The sequence below is a fragment of the Macrobrachium nipponense genome, chromosome 2 (assembly GCF_015104395.2).
Source record: "Macrobrachium nipponense isolate FS-2020 chromosome 2, ASM1510439v2, whole genome shotgun sequence".
Lineage (NCBI taxonomy): Eukaryota > Metazoa > Arthropoda > Malacostraca > Decapoda > Palaemonidae > Macrobrachium > Macrobrachium nipponense.
The window spans coordinates 97332074-97354759 of NC_087201.1; the positions used below are offsets into that span (position 1 = coordinate 97332074).

Sequence of the window (22686 nt, forward strand, 5' to 3'; positions counted from 1 at the left end):
TACCACATGGGAGGTTTCAGGAAGGATCTGGCCTTGGGACTTATCCTCTATACATGGAAGGCTATACAGCCACATGTGAGGTGTGTAGTTCTCCACACATGAGAATTTTATGATACTTCATGGGAGGTTAGACGTGACCAAGACGAGACTTGCTGATCAGACTAACGTTAAGGTACTCGTTCCTTCCGTTTCTCACCTGACCATTCATTGAAGGTGAGTTAACGGTATTAATCCAAGGTAATAGTTTAATGAGTTTATACCAATGTACATCGAGTGGTCGGGCTGAAACAATGAATGAGCCCACCTCCAATTAAGTGTTGTAAATCTGGCTAATTCAAGTGTTCAGGTGGTGTATTGCAGTATGGAGTTTTCATATTAAAACTAATATTGGAATACCTACCTGAGTGACACCCCTCCTCCCCTCGTCAAATGATTAATGATTTAGTGATTGACGTGAGTAGTCACTGTCGGCCGCCAACCGTGGACAGGTGACTTGGTTACAATGTTTATCTGCAGTGTTGGTAGTGCTGGCAATTCAAATTTTACCTAAGTGTTGGTAATTTTTGTGGGATGTTGTTCGGGCTGGTCAGGTGACCAGGGCTAATTCAGGTGTTCAGGTAGGTATTACAATATTAGTTTTAATATGAACTCTCCATTTTTCTAAAAGTCATTTTTTTGCTGGATATGAATTTTTTCATTATAGTAAAAAAATAAGCCCTATAAATCAGGGGAAAAAAAATGAAACAAAAATTGGGAAAAAGGGCTCCACTTGATTGTTTTATAATGTCTTTCTAAGTTATATACCAAATTTCAATGCTATAGCTGTAAAACGAATTTGAAGGTCAATAAGTATAGTGAGTTACTACAGGCATTTAAAGTTTTTCTTTGTATTTTTACAAAGACAATGTTAATAAATCATGATTACTATGAATTTTGTATTCCTTTTTGGGTATTAATGAACCAAAACTATATTATTTATCACAATTTAATCATAAATGAAGATCCTTTTACTCAAAGATCATAACCTGGGGCACTGCGTCAGGCAAGACAGGGCACTCCTTACACAACTCTCTCTCTCTCTCCTTCACTAACTCAGCTACTATCGCCGACATTATGATTTTCTGAACTCTTATTAGAGCGAATTTTCTTCTGTATGTGGCAAGATATTTTGGTTGTCTTTTCCTCTTTGCATGATGAAATTCCTTTCATGCTTCACTTAATGGCGATTTTCGCTTTATGGCGCCCATCCCGGAACAAAACCCCTGCCGATAACCAGAGACCATCTGTACTCTTTTTTTTTTTGTTTTTTTTTTTTTTTTTTTTTTTGCAAAGAGTGTTAATTAATCATGATTATTATGAATTTTATGTTCATTTTTGGTTATTAATAAACAAAAACTCTTATTTATCATAAATGAAGATCCGATTGCTCAAAGATCACACCCTGGGGCACTGCATGTCAGGCGAGACGGGGCGCTTCTTCCTATGCAGCACTCTCTCTCTCTCTCCTTCACTAATTCCACTAATATCGCCGATATTATGATCTGAACTCTTATTAGAGCAAATTTTCTTCTTCTGTATAATCTGAACTCTTATTAGAGCAAATTTTCTTCTTCTGTATATTAGCAAGATGTTTTGCTTGTCTTATCCTCTTTGGCATGATGAAATTCTTGCCAAAACAAAGAAAAACAGACGTAAAAGCAAGCGAATGTCAGAGGTGAAACTCGGTGTACTCTCTCTCGTGTTTCTGCTTGCCCCGAATGCCGTGTAAGCGTAACTTCCTGTCTTGTGACTCGGGAATCTCTACAGATGCCATTTCTCACAATTTGTTTGATAATAATTATCAAAATTTACGATAACAGAAGAAATACTGCATTTTCTTGTATGGATCAATGTTTTTGGCTTACAGAGTTTACTTCTACCTGTAACTATGAAAGTAAGAGGAATTTTGACGAAATATTTCATATATGCATTCTCCATTGCCATATGAAGCTCCATGAATTTTATCATGACTGCGTTTTTTGCCCTATACCACCATATATGGGGGTACTGGCCGGGCCTATTAAAGAAGCATATAAATGCAGACTTTAAGAGCATGTTAAACTATATTAGAAATACTCAGAAATCATTTACTGTTGAGGGTCACCAACCCCTATTTTTCCAGGCTTGGAACAGACTCTTGATGAATCATTAACCATCATATTGCCAAGCCTTACAAGTTGGGAAATGTGATGGAGAAAATTTGCGTATTCTTTGTAGTTAGATGTAAAAAAAAGATAGTGCTGTAGAGAAGATGTCAGATATGGGGATCTGTAATGGTAGTAGCCAAAATCCCAAATGCCCAGGCACATGTGTTGACGAGGCCTAGAAGAGTTGGAGGACTCCATGATAGTCAACAAGGCACACACACATAAACACCCTGGAACAGTGAAATCATGGGCAAACAAAGCAACTGGCTTGGGAAGGAGAGTGCAACTGACTACTCTCCAAGTGGTCAAAGAAAGACATGCATCACGGGGTTCTATGCTTGGTCGGTGATCAGCTTCCACCTCATATATGCATGAGTTGCCAGATGCCACAGATTCCTTGCTTTATGACCTCAGGTTTGTTAACTATGAAAAATACAAATTGACTAAAATTTTGTCATTTTTGTGGACAAATATATGGGATCTACCCATAGAGGAGGATCCAGAATCAGATTGGCCTGTCTAAGGAAGGTCCCATTCCCTATTGATGATATCTCGATGCATAGTTCGTACTTAACTAATTTGCTACAGGATGGTTGATGAATATAATTTAAATGGTGTTTAATTATATGGTAGTTCAGATATTGTATATTTATCAGACAATTAGGGTTAGGATATGAAATATTTTTATTTGAGTTGTAGTGGACATCTTTAAATCATTATTACTTAGTACATACTTACTTTTAAGTGTATGTTGATTTAGTTTTAACAGACTGCATCCAGTCATTTGTAGACCTCAGTGTAGTGAACATACCTTAAGATGGAACATTTCCTCTGAATAATTAAAATATATATTTTTTTAATAAAGTGCAATTGTACACTTCCTTTTATTGTTAATCATCACTATTTCTCTTGCAGTTTTCAGTTTGTTGTATTATTTTAAATTTCCATTTTTCTGTCAAAACCCAAAGTACAGTACTGAAACAGTGGATTTTGTCAAATATTCTTAAAGGTGCATGTGCATTTTATGTACTAGTTCAGTAGTATTAATTATAATTTGGTACTAAGACAAAGTTTTGTTTATACTCTGTATAGTGCATTTCTTATTGATGGAGTGTAATTGATTGTCCTTCGTGTTTTTTTCAGGCCATGTCTAATGGAGAGGTAGTTGGAGCAATTGTCTGTAAATTAGATGTTCACAAGAAGGTGACTGTACGTGGATACATCGCCATGTTAGCGGTTGATCATAGATTTCGGAAAAGAAAAATAGGTAGGATTGCAAATACAGTATCAATTGATTTGTTTTTGAATGATTTTTTGTGTTAGGCAGTCTAGCAATTTTTTGTCAAAATTATGTATGATCAGTAGGTAAAGAGATTGTTGGTAGAGTCATGCAGTGTTGACCCTCATAATGGCTGCTGCACTTTTAGATCTAGTAATCACTTGTTCCCATTTTGAAGTTACTTGGTTATAAATTACAGGCAGTCCCTGGGTTACTATGGGGGTTCCGTTCTTGAGACGCGTTGCAACCTGAAAATCGTCGTAAGCCGGAACATCATAAAAAATCCTAAGGAAACCTTAGTTTTAATGCTTTGAGTGCATTTAAAATTATGTAAACAGCATTCTTATTGCATTTTTCATTAAAAAAAACCTTCAAATATGGATTTATTTTGCATTTTTGATGTCATATTTCTCCTCCCAAATCAGCGGTGTAGGCGTCGTAACCCTGGAAATAATTTTTGATGAATATAATTGAAAAGCACCTTAACCTCAGAACGTCTTAAGCCGAGCCCGTCGTAACCCGGGGACTGCCTTATAAAGTTTAATAAAACCATTGACTCACAATTTAGGAATCATAGGGTTTGTTATAAGAATTTTTTTTTTTTAAACAAATGAAGATTGGAGTAAGGTTACTTTGAAGACGTGGACTACTAGGTGGGAAGAGATTATAGGGAATAGGTGAAAAGGGAAATGTAGAAGCTAGGGGCTGAAGGTCTCCACAGGAAACCTTAGTATTGTCTTCAGTGTGTTGCACTAATGTACCTATTCAATTTCCTTTAAATTCTGACAATGTTATTACAGGAATAGAAAACCCTTAACATCTTTACTTTTGTAATTTTTAAAAATAAGAAAGCTACTTTTAAAGAATATTCAAAATTGTAATTGGTGAGGTTATCCTTCCGCAATATACAGGAATGGAAATTAGTGTTTTGTCTTGATAGGAGACCTGCCCGTCCTGTATTGTAAATTACAAATTGTGCGTAATTTTATTTATCAAACATAATTGAATTTATTTTATAATCTTTTGACTTTTTTTTTTATATCAAAAAAGGAAATTGGAAAAAAAGGAGTATGAAGACTTTGTTTAATCTTTTTGTAAAAAAAAATGCATGTTTAAAAATCAGCATGTTCTGTTCTGACTGGGGACCTGCATCATTTGTTCTGGGAGATGTTACAACTTCTAAACAGTGGACATAGCCTTGAAGAAAGTTTGTTCATCAGTGGTCATGTTTTTGACATTTATTATACACTAGAAAGTTTGAGCAAGCCAAATTCACGTTTTGTGTAACCTTTAGAAAGTTGGAATTAACAGTTTGTTCATTTGTTCTTATGACAATAGAAAGCTTGGTCTTGTATATAAATATTTCCCTGATGAAAGCTGGTTTGGTCATTGAAGCTTGGTAACAAGAAAGTTCACTAGCAGCTAGCCTTATTGCTGTTAAGAAGTATTCGTTGTTATCAGATTTCCCTTAAAATGGCTATTGTTGAAGAGCTTGGTTTAATTTCTCTTTTGGACATCTTGCTAATAACTTTACTTTTCCTATTTTATCTTGGTTTTGATTGTTGTATGAATGATGATATTTGTCTGTGGAGTATGATCAGCATAGCTGTTTAGGTTGTGACAGGGTGTGTAAGCATTTGGATTCTGATGCTGTTCAAAGAAAATTTGGTGATATCTTTTGAGGGCATCACCCCTCTGTTCTCTCCAATCCTCCTTAGAAGCTCCTCATTTATGTACTAATGTTTCTTGCCTGTGCTACTAAGATGTTACCTGGCTGTTCTCCTTAGCTTGGTTCAGGGAGACTACACCAGGATTGAATAGTGACTCACCTGCTTGCCCCAAGGGTGGGATGGTGGACAGCGTGATGGACGTGCTTGTTACAACTATTGAAACTCTCGCTCCCCTTTCTCTTGCTTCTGCTTTGCTGATGACTTTGAGGCACTCTAGTGAGACGAAAAACCAGTCAAAAGTCCCATGATCTTCTCTTGGGTTATCAGGGGATCCATCCTTCATTGCTTTCCTGAGTCCCCTGTCACTCTTTGTACTGTTTGTTATCTTACAACTTCTGCTGCAACTCCTGTCCCTTCAGGGATACTTTAGCAGGCATAGGAGAGATTGGAGATGCCCTTGTTCATTGGAGGTTGAACAAACACAAGTTCCCATCATTATCCCCTTCCTCATTGTCATTTTATTTTGCTCCTCTTCCTCACTTTCCATTTTGCCTTTCCCATCTTGAACTGGTTGGTAGACATGCAGGAAGAAGATCCAGAAGAAAGCTCATCATTGAAAGGGGACTGTGATCTGGGCGGTTGTCAGTAGAGTATTTGAATCTATGGTATGCGAGCTTGCTCATGGCCAGTCCCTCACTTGTTCTTGATTTTCTTAGGGGAAGGAATCATCTAACATCTAAAGGTATGGATTAGTTTTTTTATTCCAGGATGCGCTTTTGACAGGTCGCCAGACCGTCAATGGCTTAACTGCTCTCTTTTGCTAGATATTGTTGTGGAACAGCCATGGTCCAGTACCATCTGTCACGGGACCATTAGTAAGAGTGCCTTCCTCCTATATCTCAGCAGGTGTATTTTGCCAGGGTTATGACTATGTTAGGGCCTGTGGTTAGAGGAGGGGAGAGTGTTTAGTCTCCTTTGTTGTCCTTTGATCATAATTTGGCTCAGAACAATCTGTTTTCAATAATTAATTAAATTCCTTGAGCAGGTTTGGGGCCAGGTTGGCACCTCCTTTTCCTTCACTAAGATTCAGGGTCCTCCTCATCTTGTTTTGCATTCTGTAGGACCTGAGGGTCCCTTCTTTTATAGGATCACTTCATGAGAAGTGGAAGAGTCACCTTTGTGAGGTCATAGGGTTCATTTGTGATTGCAATGGCCTTAGGAGAGAGACAATATCTCTGCACCTGGTACCATGTTGAGTGCACCTTGGGTTTTGCTCTAGAAGCTGACATTCCATTGGCCCTGGTGTCCACTGCACAAAGCATTTTGGAGATCAATTTCATATGTGGATCAGGGAATACTCTCATGACCAGTCACTTGTCTAAATAGGTTAAAGTAGCAGTATAGAAAAAGCAATGTGATAGTCAGGACACTTTAATCCATGGTGCAGTATCTTTCAAAGCTCCTTTGGGTTCTGAGAACTTGGCTGTAGCCAAGCATTTCAGGGCAGGTGGATTCTGAGAACTCGGCCATAGTAAAGCATTTCAGGGCAGGTATGCCTTAGAGATTCGACTTTGGGAAGGCTAAGGATCTTCCAAAGCTCACACGGGAGTTAAGGGGAAGAAGAAGAGGAGGATACTGAGGCTGGCAGTCCTTCTGTCCCTCCTGTGTCCAAACATATGTTTATCCCTTTTACTGAAGGAAAAGCTAGAGGCTGATAGTTGAATGAATGTGCTGTTTCAATGACCAGACCAGCTTTTGTGTAAGGTATATCCATAAAACAGGTTAATATATTTTGAAAAAATTTAAATTCATTTTTGAATTTTCAATTGTTATTAATTTTATTTTGTTAAGTTGAAATTTGACATAATCTTGTTCTAAACTTAACTATTTTGTTCTGTTTAAAATATGTTATAGTAATTAATACCTTTCAGCTCTTGGCATAATCCATGTCTTTACTGAAGTTTATACAAATTCCTTTGCTCTTCTATCCAAACTTGTAACCTACCACAAATTCCATCAGTGGATTTGTCTCTGTTATATTTCATGATCAAGAGACTGAGGCCCTTGTTCTAGTGTCTGTTCTGTAATGTTGAGACTGATTAGGTTTTTAGGATATATAGCACCTGAAAATGTACTTGTATTTTGTCCTTGGATTTTTTTAATGGAATAAGTTCCCTACTGGAATTAGTTATAACATTGGTTAAAAATACAGTAGTACTGTACAGATAGCCTCAAGATAACATTATAAATCCTTTTGAATCAAAATTTTTAATTATTTTATATTTTCCTGTTTCGGGCAGTAGTATATATTGTCTTGTACATCTGAAATATTTGTAACATTTATATCTTTATATGCAGTAAAAGAAACTGTTACAATAGCATCAGTTCATTTCCAGGTTCAAATTTGGTACAAAGAGCAATTCGAGCAATGGCCTCAGATGATGCTGATGAAGTCGTCCTTGAAACTGAAATTACTAACAAACCTGCACTTCGGTTATACGAAAACTTAGGATTTGTTAGAGACAAAAGACTATTTCGGTAAGTTTTGATATACCTGTTTATTTTAGTATTTTTATTTTCATTTGCATTGATATTCAGTTTTTAGGATTTCCCATAGGTTTTGAAGATCATTGAGATGAAGTTCTTGTAAAGAATCATGTTTATATGCTCATAAGCAAATACTGACTTAGCCTAGCCAACAACCGAGTCACAACACCAGTTTGCTATGCAAATCCTTAGTTATTTGACCACTCATTATTAAGTATACAGAATGGTTATTATTGCTCTTGCCTAGGTATTATGTACCATGAATATCAGACTTGTTTTCTGTAAACTAACTGCAATACTGTAGAAGAACTAGGTTTGAACTTTTGACCTGAATTTGTCAATTTGGTCACAGCAAGATTAAAAATTGTGGAAAACTGTGTGGGACTGAACTTCACAAAAGAGAAAGTAAAATTTAGACTTAGCTTCATATCTAGTAGTATGTGGTGATTCATTTAGTTTGGGAAGATCTGAATGCAAATGATGCATTAAAATTTGGGACGGGAAGATTGATCTGTTAAAACCCCAGATTGTTTGATTGAGGTCCCTTGCATCCACTTGAGAACTTCTTGAGATTGATCTAAGCACAAGAACCTTTGCATTTCAAGTATTTACAGGGATCTTTGTTTGAGTCCGAAACCCTGAAATGCAAAACTAACTCTCTATGTAATTGGTATTTTGAATTATTCTGGTTGTAATGTTCACAACACCACTTTGAAAACACTATACAAGCAACAAATACTGATACCTAAGGTTGCATTTTAAGTGTAGATATAGCACGTACACATACGTACAGCATTGAATAACAAATATTAGTTACAAGTAGAACCGAACATAACTGATACATATTTTGGTTTTAAAATAATCACTACAAATAAATAAAAGGCTAAGTAAAAAATATAAACACCATACCTTGTATAAAAAACTAGATACTTTATAAAAATTTACTGTTAACTTCCATTTAGTTTGTGTGGTGGTACTAGGAAAAGTATTTTTTTTTTATTAATTTTTCAAACAAATTTCATTTACAGTACATATATATTAATGTGTATTTTGAATTAAATGTTTTAAAAATTCAGATCAGAAGTAAACCAAGCAAAAAAGATGAAACCATGTAAGGTAACATTAAGCCAAAGTACTTACAGGAAACTGGGAAAGACTATTCCTGTAAGTAATCGGTTTTTCAGTATACATACTAGTATTGATTGCACTTATAGAAGTTTCTTATCATCATCTTTTATCCACAGGTACTATTTGAATGGAGTGGATGCTTTGCGGTTGAAACTGTGGCTCAGATAAAATTTAGGTGAGGAGAAATTTCTGTTATCTGTTAACATTTGCTCTTACTAAGTTACTCAAGCCTACAGTTACTATATTAAAGCAGTCACCCATCAGCTTTCTGTGCACAGTGAATGTACAAAAATTTCAACATGTTTGTTGGAAATTTTAGGGAAGAAAATCCAATTTAGTTCTAGATCATAAAATTTTAGTTTACTGCACATGCAAAGAACATAAAGAACAGTACATAGAATGCATTAAGCATTTCAGCAATTCATTATAATGCATAAACATATTAGAATTGTTTTTATAACTAATACTCCTTGCTGGTGTAGTTTTCAATCAGTCCCAGCTTTTCTTCCAATCTTCCCATTTAGGCTTTTTTTTTCTTCTTTCTTTCTTTCTTTTGAGATTACCATTACCTTGGCTCTAGACAGGACTTCGTTCCAATTGGTCATAGGCAAGTTATACTCTTTGTACAAAATTTTTATGTTGCTATAGGCAACTATTCGATATTTTGAAGTGGTGTCCGTCCAACTTCCCGCTTTAACTTGTTCTTCAATTGTTTCTTAGTTAATATATCAGGTGCTAAGTTGCTGTTTGATAATTATAAGCACTTTTCTTGGTTTCATGGTGTTTCTGTTTTAAAAATCTCTTGCCATCATTGCATCCACAACAAACGGTCAGTCAGTACACTACAACTTGGTGTGTACCAAAGCTACTAGATTGTACCCTCAACACAAGCATTGTGTTGAGGGGATACAATGTGGCTGATATGTATAGGTACATGCACTTTTCCTAGCGACCAATAAACAGCACAACTTTGTAGGTAGGTTCCAAAACTAGCATTCACTATCTCATTCCTGGACATGAATAGTTCTGTGTATCCAAGAATAGGATGACAACTTGGCTGACTTACCTAGCTGTCTTCTCTACTTTAATGGCATTGAAAATTGCAGATATTTGATAATTAGATAATGGTGTGTTATTCAGAAGCATGATTTTTTTTATATCTTGTTCCATTGGTAGATATAATTAAAATACAATAAGGTTCCTCCCAGTCAGATTTGACAAATGTGCAAGAACTCGAGTAAAGCGTAAAACAGAAGGGTGTATGAAATAGTAGTAGGTTAAGTAAATTTTCCTTTGGGGGGGGGGGTTTTCTGCCACAGTAGAGTTCAAAAATTATTGTTGGTGTTTTTTTAATTACCAGTTAATAGGCATGGAATTTTTTATTATAACTTTATGGCATATCCTTCATTATTCATGAACAATCTTTCCGACCTGCCCGCCCAATGGGTGTGTAAGTTTTGACATATGAGTTTAGTTAAATTTCAAGACTAAAGTCAGTAAAGCTTTATATTACATGTTTTTATTTGTATGTAAATTGAAATGTTGTCTTAAAAACAGGAGCGGAAAATTACACCTGTTATCTGTTGTATTTTCTCTTAGTTTAAATAGTATAATTCCATAACTCGTCCTCCCCACTAAAGCTGGATTTTTTAATGTTCATTGTATGTATACTAGGGAATCTTTTGAGTGAATTGAGATTTTGCATTTAAAATTATTCCATTTTTCAGTGTCTCCCCATCCAAATGCACAAGATTGAAAGAAATTTTGGGCTTCGATGTTTAGCAAACCCAGATGTGGAATACTGTCAGTTACCCTTCTGCTTCATTCATAAAGATTTGCTACCGTAGTGATGTGATTAATTGGCTTTACAGAGGAAAATAAGTGCTCTTGAAATGAGCCAAGAGTTGAAATGAGTGAATTTTCATATGGTTATACGCTTTCTCTGAGAGTGGAGTTTTTGAGAATTTTTTTTATTTTTCGAGTGTAAGTTTTGTATCGTTGTTAATATCTTTCATAGACCTTGGATACTCTTTTTATCTGCAACTGTAAGCAAAGTGAATTTTGGAAGACATGTTTGGATATTTTTTTTATATTTTTTGTTTGGAAATACCAGTATTCTACTTAATTTCAACATCTGATGCCAGGTAGTGGCAGAAATGAAAAAAGTTACAGTATCATGTAGACCATGAATCAGGGACTCTTCCTAAACTGCGTTCCCTACACTAATATATATACAGTTCGTATGTGTATATATCATATATATATTTTACAGAATGGAACTTTGTAAATAAATGGCTAATTATTTTGTCTGTATATCGAAAATATAAAAAAAATTAAATTGTAGCCTTAAAGTGGAGGAATAAAAATGTACTTATGTAGATTGTTTTGAGGAAGCCTACCGTTTTCCTTAAGAGTGTGAACTGAGGGAGCTGAAAATATAGAAGACTAAAGATGTAATGTTTATCAGATAAGAGTCTTGCGGTGTTACCTAGTCAGTGGTTATGATTTAATCAAAGAACCATAGTAATGCATAATAATGATCCCAATGCCATGCTTTGTTGTGGTTCTTTTGAACATGTGTGAATTATACAAGGTATTTTGTTAATTACCTATGTCATACTTGAAATTAATTTGATACCAACCAAATTATTTATATACCTCATTTGTGGATTAGTAGAATTGATACAGGAAAAATTTCTTTTGACCTTTTAGGATACCACTGGTGGGATTCCCCTTTCAGGGTTGGAATACCCTTTTAAATCTGCTGAGTGAATTCAATCTTGTATGTATATGATTTTTATACCAAGATATCAGAGAATTATCTTTTTTTCTTATTACAGCTTTATATTTTCACTTTTTACACCAGGCATAAGTAATATGTCCACATTGTGCCTAACATTTAAAAATTCACTCATTCAGAGCGCTCTTATTTAGGAAGATTATTTTTCACAAAGAGGTTTGTCCAAACTGTTTATACCGAAATGTTTTCTTAAAACCCAGTGTTTTATTTTGTAAAAATTACCCTGACTACTCCATTTGTATTTGCCTTTATAATTAAGTCAGTGTTTATATTTTGCTGTTACCAGCATTTGTATGATTAGAGTAGCTGTTTTGTTGTGATGAGCTTTCTCTTAACTTTCTTTATTTTTGCCTGTGATGGCAATGGTATGACCTCCTCTGTTACGCTAGTAACCATAAACTATATGATACATGTGTATAGTGTTAATTCATTAACAGAAAAGCAAAATAAAGTTTTTTAACATAGTACACTTTACTTAATCCTTATTGATAAAGGGCAAATATACTTTGGTGATCAGGTATGTCAGTTTTTTGTTTCTTTTTTTTTCCAATTGCCTTAACAAAATTTTAATAAAATAATAATAGGGATTAGTTTTTCCAGACCTCTGAGTCTTACATATACTCTTCTTGGGCTGGTTTTAACAGCTGACGTTTATCACTGTGCCAACATATTTAAATCATTATGGTGATATTATGAAGCCTCGTCATACTTAAAATACTTTTTCTGCAAAGGTACATACATGATACTTTCTCCATATAGGTACACTGATGAAAAGTCTTCATAAAAAGAACTACTGTAATATATTAGAATCATAAAAGTATTTATATTTACAAAGATGACAATTTTCAACTTTTAACATCCAAGAAATACACAGAAATGGTAATTACTGCTTTTTTGGAGGGACCCAAGCTTCGATTTTTGGTTTTGTAGTAGTGTAAGGAGTGTAGGCATCTTTTGTACCAGTTACATTTTCCTGGAATGGTGCAATCCAAGAATAATTTTTAGGTGGGACCTGCAGAAGAGAAGTAGAAAATTAGAAAATACCTATAAGCACTAACATTTAGAAACTGCAAAATTTAAAAATTTCACTCTCTCCCATGAATAAAAACTTTATTTCACATTGCTAAACCCTTAAGGGACAGGTTAAATATATAACATGTACACAACCAGACCAGGGAAGGTTGGCCATTTTAAGAAAAAAATACATAGATGGAAAGAGTTAGATATACAAATCCACATTGTTTAAAAAAAAAATTTTCACTACCTTCCATGAAAAGTTGAAACTAACTACAAACAGCCCTGGTTAACGATGGGTTCCATTCCTGGGGGCCTGACACGAACCAAAAATCGTTGCTAACCAAAATTCAAAAGTCTAAAGGCCTGTCCCCACACGAGCGGGCGTGATCGGCGTGCTCCAGGGTTGACGGGCAAAATTCTGGCGGGCTCACAGTGAATGTTGTCCACACGGGTGAGGCGATAGAGAGATGGGCGTGCCAGACGATGCCAGTAGTGTCTTCAGTGCGGTACGAAAAAGGTGCCTACCGCAAAGAAGCTTTGTGTGTGATGAAAATACGAAAAAAAAAGAGAATATGGTGCAAAGAATGGCTCAGTAAAAGAAATGTATATGGTTAACGTACGTCTGCCAGGGTCGAAGCTCAAGCCATCGGGCACCACCATGGTGATTTTGCTACAAGACCCATCGGCAATTTGACGGTTTTGCCCGTCAAGTGTGCCTATTAGAGGGGAAGTCCGCCGATCAGGCCCGATCGTGTTGGACAGGCCTTAATTAAGGGCTCCACAATCCACCTTACGGTGTACTAGACTCGTTAACGATGCCTTAAACAGTGTCATGGCCAGATATTTTGCCCTAACATATAATAACTTTGATGAAAATGTGGAATTTCATTTACCTAATCATGGTAGTAATACAAATTTTTTATGTCAGATTCGATGAACTTGTGGGTAAATCTTGGCCTAGTATGAGGAGAAAACAAAAAACCTTTTTCAGACTGGTAACGTTTCCTCTGTCTCCATTCATCATATCTTCTAGTTAAATGAGTGTGATAAAATTATTGTTAGTAACGTGATAATCGTTGCATGTTACAAGTCTTAAACAACTGAACGATAAGTTGTTTTGCTACAACAACCGAACCAAATCTGATAACATTTTGGTTGTATTTCAGCCATCATACAATAGTAAAATATTACCGTAGTTATGTTACAAATGACTTTAATTAAGTACAAATTTAAGCTGCAGTTATAGCCGAACCTGAGAAAATTAAATGTTCACAATGCTTATGACTACAAATTATAGTGCATCAGCAACATGAATGCAACTAACAAAAATAATGGTGGAGAAAAAAGTATTTTAATAAAAACTACTGGCCATGAAAGGACACATTTTACTGTTGGTTTCAGCCGACAAAAGGCAAATATGTAAATCTCGTATTATGAAATAGGATGAAAATAACGAACGCAACTGATTTTACACAAAAACCCTCCCAACACCATCTATTAACGAAAAAAATAACGCGTTCACAACAATTCGTATTTAAGTCATATTTCAACTTAAAAGCACTTCATAATGAAAAATGACCTTGTCCCATATAGAGTTTCTAGAGATCTATTTATGCTAAATAGAAGCAAGAAAATCGCCCTGAATTGAGTTAAATATGACGAAATAAACGCCTCTACCTACATTTGAATTTTCCAAACCAAAACATTGATCACTTTCTTTGTACTCTATAATACTATAGTAATATGAGACTAAATAAGGTATCATTGGATACAGTGAAGTAAAGCATAACTTTTTAAAAGAGCCAAGGAAAAGTTGCATATTTGTTATGATTGTATTTTATTAGGCAGTGTCAGCATTTAGGCTAAGCACAAATAACCAGATAACGGCGACATCTATTAACAAAAAAGATAACTCAAGTCTTTTTCACAACAAGATGTATTTAAGTCATATTTCAACTAAACACTTCATATAATGAAAAATAACCATGTCACATATGAATCGAGTTTTTAGACATGAATTTACACTAAATGGAAACAAGAAAATTGCTCTGAATCGAGTTATGTACGGTGAACTTATCTTACCTCTGCCCTCAGCCAATTTTTCCAAAGCAAAATATGATTGATTTGCTTGTATTTTATAATAAAATAGTAATATAAGACTACATATAGAATTACTGGATACAGCAAAGTAAAGGATAACTTTTTAAAAGAGCCAAGGAAAAGATGCATATTCGTTATGTTTGTATTTTATGAGGTAGTCTCAGCACTTAGCCTAAGCCACCGATAACCAGAAAATGGTGCTATAAACCCTACGGAGGATAAAACCCAGTTATGAATTTACTGAACAAATGCCGTAAAACTGAAATGACAGTAACCAATACGAACGGTAACCGGGGGCTGCCTGTAAGTATTTGCAAAGACTCATAAATTTTACCAAGTTACACATGTTTTTCTAATTTATTTCATTTTGTAAAATTATAATTACAGCTAACTTAATATAACAGATAAGAACTAAAATCAGTAACAAATTCCGAGTATATTTGTTGTAAAATATTTATGAGATTAACAAGATGCAGTAACCTTTTGGGAGGCATACATGTTTTTTTCTAATATTTCTTGCAAAATTACAATTACAGCTGACATACTATCATTAATGATAATAACTGAAACCAACAGCAACCCCTGAGTATATTTATATAAGAGCAAATAAATAAAAATACACCATGGGACAGACAGTGGTGAAACTTTCCACCTCAAGTCAAAATCATACTGAGAGCTACCTCTGACTTCTGCCTCCCCTTACCAAGAAACCATAGTTGCCACAAGTCATTTATAGACCACTGAAGTGCAGTCAGTTAGCCCATCCACCATCCAAAAACTTTTCAATACTCATATGAGTGCCTGTCTATTAAGGGTTAATGTTTGGAAAAGTAGATTAGCAAGTGCTCTCTGGTAACCACAATGAATGACACACACCAGCACAAGTACCTCCCTCCTATAAAATAAAGATGTCTGCTAGAAGCCACTCCTATCAATATGAATAGAGTGTAATTATGAAACATGACAAATTTCAGAATAATCTTATTTTTCCTAACATACAACCCTGAGGTCCTTACATATGGGAATACCTTCAGCACAGTTTGTTAGGTGGATAGCAACTCGTGTTAGGGTGGGGAGTCCCAACCTTCCATCCAGCAATACATTCTCTTACCTTCTGGCTGTTGGACAGTTCCCACATTTCAAGCTCACCTCTGCCCGCCAAACTCACCTCACCAATCCTGGGTTTTTCTCCGTGTGATCGTTATTTGTGATATACGTATACTTGATTTATGTTACAAGTATTAGTGTAGTTGTGGCTTCTGTTTATATTCTGTTCTAATGTGTTACAGTATAACACAAACCCAACAACTTATTCTAGCCTTGTGTTTTGCTTTTATACTGATATAAGCAAACCCAATGACTTTTGTAAACCCAATGACTTTTGTTCCTTGTAGCCAAACTGATTTTTCACATTACCACAGTAACAAAATTAAACTGGAGTCTCTAAACCTCACTCCACAACTCGTCTTGCTCTACGACACTACACCATTTTCTTGGAAAAATTATTCCTTTGCCAGCCAAAGGAAGGTTTGTATACTGAGAAAATACAATTCTACTTTTAAATTTGTAATGTTTTACTTTTTTTCAGAGGATGTAGATGAGGTGCTTAGAAAGATATGGGTTGCAACTTTCATTGCCTTTTGCTGGAGAATTTCTGGTTTGTGGGCACAGAAGCAACTATTGCATGGGAGGTTACCTTTCTGGACCAATAAGGACAGTGTCTAAGGACTTTGTCCCACCTCAGAGAGAGAGAGAGAGAGAGAGAGAGAGAGAGAGAGAGAGAGAGAGAGAGAGAGAGAGAGAGAGAGAGAGAGAGAGAGAGAGAGAGAGAGAGAGAGAGAGAGAGAGTATGCGCTCACTCCTGCCTTTATGTTCCTGCATGAGAATGGTGCAAGGGTCTTGATGATTATAAATCAGTTTAGTCAGTGTTATTTTATCTTTATTTTCTGTATTGGTGAAATGTGGGCGTTGTTCAATGTATGAGAAATGCGTTTGATTTTAGAAAATGTCTTAATGTATTTAAGTTATGTTGTGACATCATAGAAGACAAGCTGGGTGAAAATGTAAACAAAGCAGACTGTGCAGAACAGGAGACACGAATCTGGTGTTTGGTGTTGTAGGAGGGAGCTCTGTCTTATAAGAATTTGTGGGTTGTAAGTCTTGTTGTGGTGTTGTTCAATGTCTTAAGCTGGATTATACTGGGACCGAGGAACATGAACAGGTGGGTAGATTGCACGATTGTTGCATACAGGAAAGATTAGGCTAGGAAAAAAATTCAAACCTGAAATAGCAACAGATCAGCAGTATAAGTTAAGAGGAAGATCAATTTATCATCCCCTTCACCTTTGCCTTTGTTGTCTGCTGTCACTGCTTCCCCTTCTTCCCAAGGAAAAAGGTGGCTGCCTCTCCCAGCCTAATATCAGAAGGTCCATTGGGAATCTAACAGCCCACTTTTTCCACAGAATCAGCTACGGGATCTTTCATTGCTTTCCTTATCTATTTACGGACGAGGGAACTGTTGTACGGGGCTCTCAGGACCCCTGTAACATAGCAGCAACAGGTGCATGGTCTCCTTGGACACAGTCACCATTAGCAATGGGCCAGTAAAGAACCCCCCACTGCAGCCACACTTTGGCAGTAACTGTTACAACTACAGATGCACGGGTCTCCACGAAGACGGGTCGCCAAAGCTGCATGAGTTTCTATAAGAAATTGCTGCTTACTCAGGAAGTTATGTGATAGTTTGGTTCATTGAGTAACTAGAAAATAAGAATATGAGCTATAATCACTGAATGTTATCTCCTGACAATGGCCAGTTTCCTTAAGGTGCTTCCCCGATTCTTGCTATTGTTTACATGTTGCATTTATGAGAATACCTATTTCACCTTGCCTTGCAAGTGGAGAGCCATCAAGCTGAAAGTGTCACTAAATTTTCGACTAAAAATGGCTTATCTGCAGCACTCAAAACTTAATGAGATATTCAGATTAGCATTGTCAACTGTGCACCTCTGAATAGATGAATGGAATACACAATGTTAAGGGGGCCGGCCGGCTAATGCCATTTTTTAAGGACAGGACTTTGATATTCATACCACTTAATAAGGTGACTTGGGACATCTCCAAACCGCATATGATTTTCGCCTCTGACCTTCGGTTTTGTGACGCCAGGGCGATTTAACCCGAAAATAACCATTTTTCAAATTCTATCTCCTCCCTTGATATTTAATATTAAGACCTGGGATTACTACCATATATAGACCTGATGTAGACCTCCAATCGAATGGAGAGTTTTTTTTCTAAAAGTCATTTTTTTGCTAAATATGAATTTTTCAATATGGTAAAAAAATAAACCCTATAAATCAGGAGAAAAAAATTTATAAAAAAAAAAGACGAAACTAAAATTGAAAAAAAAGGGCTCTATTTGATTGTTCTATAATGTCTTTCTGAGTTATATACGAAATTCCAATGTTATAGCTTTAAAACTAAGTGAGAAGATAGATTTTGAAGGTCAATAAGTATAGTTTTGAGATACGGGCGTTCAAAGTTTTCCTTCGTATTTCTATGAAGACAATGTTAATAAATAATGATTATTATGAATGTATATTTCTTTTTTGTGTATTAATAAACCAAAACTATTTTATTTATCATAATTTAATCATAAATGATGATCCCTTTGCTCATATATCGCAGCCTGGGGTACTGCTTGAGGCAAGATGGGGCACTCCTTCCTACGCAATTCTCTCTCCCCTTCACTAACTCGGCTTATTACAGTGAATTTTCTTCTTCTGTATGTTAGCGAGATGTTTTCCTTATATTTTCCTCTTTGGCATGATGAAATTCTTGCCCGAAACAAAGATAAACAAACGTAAAATGGAAGAGAATGTCAAGAGGTGCAACTCGAAGGCGTAATCTTTTTTTACAAAGACAATTTAATAAATCATGATTATTATGAATTTCATGTTCCATTTTGGGTATTAAAAAAAACAAAACTTTGTTATTTATAATAAATGAAGACCTCTTTGCTCAAAGATCGTAGCCTTGGGCAGAGTGTGACGTGTACTGTCAGGCAAGAAGGGGGCGTTACTAAGCAACCCTACCCTCTCTCTTCACTAACTACACGTATATTATGATATTCTGTAATAATACTAGAGCGATTTTTCTTCATCTGTATGTTAGCGAGATGTTTTCCTTGTCTTTTCCTCATTGGCATGATGAAATTCTTGCCGAAACATACATAAACATACGTAAAGGCAAGCGAATGTCAAGAGGTGAAATGGAACATGTAGACTACTTGATGTCTGTGATCGCACTAATTCATGACTGGACTTGGTACCTGAGCCTGAAGTCTCCTTCTCGACTCGGGGAATGTCTACAGATGCCATTTCTCCCAATTTCTTTGACAATAATTATAAAAATTTACGATAATAGAAGAAATATTGCATTTTCTTGTACGGATCAGTGTTTTAGGCTTATTGAGTTATGTTAACTAATTTCCCTGTAACTACGAAAGTAAGAGGAATTTTGACGAAATATTTCATATACGTATTCTCAATTGCCATATGAAGCTCCATGAATTTTTTCATGACTTTGCATTTTTCGCCCTATACCACCATATATAGCGGTTCCGGCCGGCCCCCTTAATACCTTCATTAGATTATAATCCTTCACTGAAGTGAAGACTCCTGGTAAAAACTAGCTAAGAAAGGGCTACTTTTAACCTTGAACTGTCCCGCTATCTGACAGTAACTATCATCTCCAAGATTAAAGGAAGTGGCCAACCATATTTGCATACAAGTAACTCATTACAATTAATATATCTTTAAATAATAATAACACCAAAAAGAAGTAATCATCTGTATTGTTATAGGAGCCATAAAGACTGATGCAACTTGATATTTCTTATGTATACCTCAAACAAAATATGACAACTCATCCTTGCTAACAAACTGTTGGAAATGGAATATATCAAAGCAATAACATGATAAAAAACCAAAGCCTAATCATACTGTGACTGAAAATGTCATGATAAAGATATGCATCTGTTTCCTGCTAGAAGAAATACACAGCCTACAGTGCAAGTGAAGACTTGTAAAGGGGATCACAATCTTCCAAAGTAAGAAATCAAACACAAAACTATAAAAGGACCAATAACTGAAGACAGGGTAATAAAGTAAAAAATTTTGTAAATTCAAATCCTACAAAATACAGGCAGTCCCCGGGTTACGACGGGTTCGGGTTACAACGTTCCGAGGTTAAGGCGCTTCTCAATTATATTCATCAGACATAATTTCCAGGGTTACAATGCATGTTCCAAAGTTACGACGCTTACAACGCTCATCTGGCAGATGAAATATGACACCAAAAATCCAAAATAATCAATATTTGAAGTTTTTTTGGGTGAAAAATGCAATAAGAATGCAGTTTACATAGTTTTTAATGCACCCAAAGCATTAAAAGTAAGGTTTTCTTAGAATTTTTTACGATGTTCCGGTTTACGACAATTTTCCGCTTACGACGCCTCAAGAACAGAACCCCTGTCGTAACCCGGGGACTGCCTGTAGTCATTAAGATCAAAATCAGCAACAATAGATCATCTTTTACACATCCACATTTTGTGAAACTTGGGATCAAAAGGAATTCTAAACCACAACCATTCCAAAATAGTCTCACTGGGACTATGGCTATTCCATGATTTGACTGACCAAATCTGACTTTGACCAGTCACCATAAGCATAAAAGCTATCTATAAAATTATATGACAAAAACCTTCCAGTCTTGGCAACAAGACAATTCTGTTGAAATGAGACAATTACTTGTTTTGACAATTAAGATCAATAGAAAAGCATGAACTTGAAATTAGCACTTTGTTTGAATTTTAAAATTACCTTTATCAAAATGAGTTTGATTAATGAACTGTAGCACAATGTTTTAATGTGCACACACACAGTGATTTTTACACCATGGGATTTACTTTATTCACTGGCACTGGATTTACAGGTAGACAGATTGGTAAGAGGATATCTGTACTATTAAGGTATAATGTATTCCTTATATAAACAAAACAATATAGTACTTACTTTAGTTGGAGGCTGATCAGTTTTATGATGTAACCAACCAAACCACTCGGCAGAAACAGATGAAGGATCATAATCTACTCCATACTTAGGATGGTACACTACCCAGCGATTGCGTCCTGTTGGAAGATGGTCATGTGCTAAAAATAAGAATTGTGCAATTTAAATCTATTTATCTGGTGTCTGCCTTACTTTTAGAGTAGTCAAAGAAAAATTTACTTTTAGAGTAAAAGGAAATTTAGTTTTAGAGTACAAGGAAAATACTATATATTTGAGCCACTTATTTACTCAAGGCCTTAGCTACAGAGCACTGATATTTCTTTTGAATGAACACCATATTCTTTGGAAGCTTGAATTTCAGGTCAATGGCTCCTCTGGGCTTCTTCCATATGAATAGGATTCATTTTCTGAATCATAATAATAATAATAATATGCTGGAAGAAGACCTTCATCAATACAAGCTTTATTGAAAATAATGGCTATTTCAGCCACGTTTATATTGTATAGAAGTTTCTCTATTCTTATTACTGACTTTTCTTCTGTACTCAAATTGGCTATTAAAATGCCAAATGGGGGATTCATGTAAAAAATGTGGCATTTGTCAAATATACAAAATACAGTACAAATTGGACCTTAAGCCTAATCAACAAAAGATACTAAACGACTCATTCTGGATTCTTCTTGCTCAGGGCATCTGCTCCCCCCCCCCCCCCCCTCTCTCTCTCTTCTCTTCTCTCACTCTCTCTCTCTCTCTCTCTCTCTCTCTCTCTCTCTCTCTCTCTCTCTCTCTCCTTCTTGCAACGTTTCGTCCTTAAACCCAGAAGAACATCGTCAGGCAGGTGCTGTGGGACAGGAATTCTTGCGGGAATCCTACAGTCCCACAACCCCTGCCCGATGATGTCCTTCTGGGTTTAAGGATGATACGTTGCAAGAAGCAGAAGAGGAAGAGAGAGAGAGAGAGAGAGAGAGAGAGAGAGAGAGAGAGAGAGAGAGAGAGAGAGAGAGAGAGAGAGAGAGTGCGCAAACGTCCCTGAGAGAGAAATCCAGAACGAGTCATTTTGTATCTTTTGTCGATTAGGCTTAAGATCCAATTTGTGCTGCATTTTGTATAATATATTCAATTTGACAAATACCACCTTTTTTAATAGCCAATTTGAGTGCAGAAGAAAAGTTTATAATAAGAAGACTAGAGAAACTTCTATACAAAATAAACGCAGGTGAAATAGCCATTGATTTCAATAATAATACTAATAATAATAATAATAATAATAATAATAAATAATAATAAACAACTTCCTAAAATACAAAAATCTGTGTGATCCTATCTATGTGCTACTTTAATGAATAACAAGCAAAAGCTTTTATCAGAATTGCCAAAAGGATTTGTTCTTAACCCTATATACCATGCAGGGCAATAATGACCCAATACATTTTTAGAATGATGAAATTTGGAATCTGGAAGACCAGACTGTGTTCATTTGGGCATTTTAAAAGCAAACAACATATGCACGAAAAGAATTATAGTTTAAGAGCTAAGGCATACAAACTTCAATTGGGATCATCCAGTAACCCAGCATAGCACCAAGCATTGTTTGAAAATAGATTAAACCAAATTTTTCAAGATATTTACTTCCATGAAACTGATACTTTATTCTTCTTATGTAATTAATCAAATATTAAAAATACATCTTTATATATTTTAAAGAATTAAAATTACAACTAAAGGTATGCCAAATAATTTATTATTGTACATTAGCAACCTTTAATTTTTTTTTTAAATGAGGGCCTTAAGGTGTAATCACTCCAACTGCCATCCCTTAACAACTTCTGTGAAAAAACAAATACATTTCACACTGTAACTTTGTGCATAAGGCAAAATCCACTA

General features: G+C 35.6%; 2 protein-coding genes across 2 annotated transcripts in view; one reads left to right on the plus strand and one right to left on the minus strand.

Annotated features, from left to right (window-relative positions):
• Positions 1 to 12074, plus strand: part of LOC135220823 (N-alpha-acetyltransferase 30-like) — a 96054-nt gene extending 83980 nt beyond the window's left edge. The window contains 4 exon segments of the mRNA XM_064258364.1: positions 3330 to 3453; positions 7532 to 7673; positions 8927 to 8985; positions 10538 to 12074. Of these exon segments, the coding sequence (XP_064114434.1) occupies positions 3330 to 3453; positions 7532 to 7673; positions 8927 to 8978 (318 nt within the window). The 3' untranslated portion in view covers positions 8979 to 8985; positions 10538 to 12074.
• Positions 12075 to 12391: 317 nt separating this feature from the next.
• Positions 12392 to 22686, minus strand: part of LOC135220825 (probable NADH dehydrogenase [ubiquinone] 1 alpha subcomplex subunit 12) — a 44745-nt gene continuing 34450 nt past the window's right edge. The window contains exons 3-4 of the mRNA XM_064258368.1: positions 20805 to 20920; positions 12392 to 12622 (exon numbers count right to left, since the gene is read on the minus strand). Coding sequence (XP_064114438.1) covers positions 12494 to 12622; positions 20805 to 20920 — 245 coding nt within the window. The 3' untranslated portion in view covers positions 12392 to 12493. The remainder of the gene's footprint in view (positions 12623 to 20804; positions 20921 to 22686) is intronic.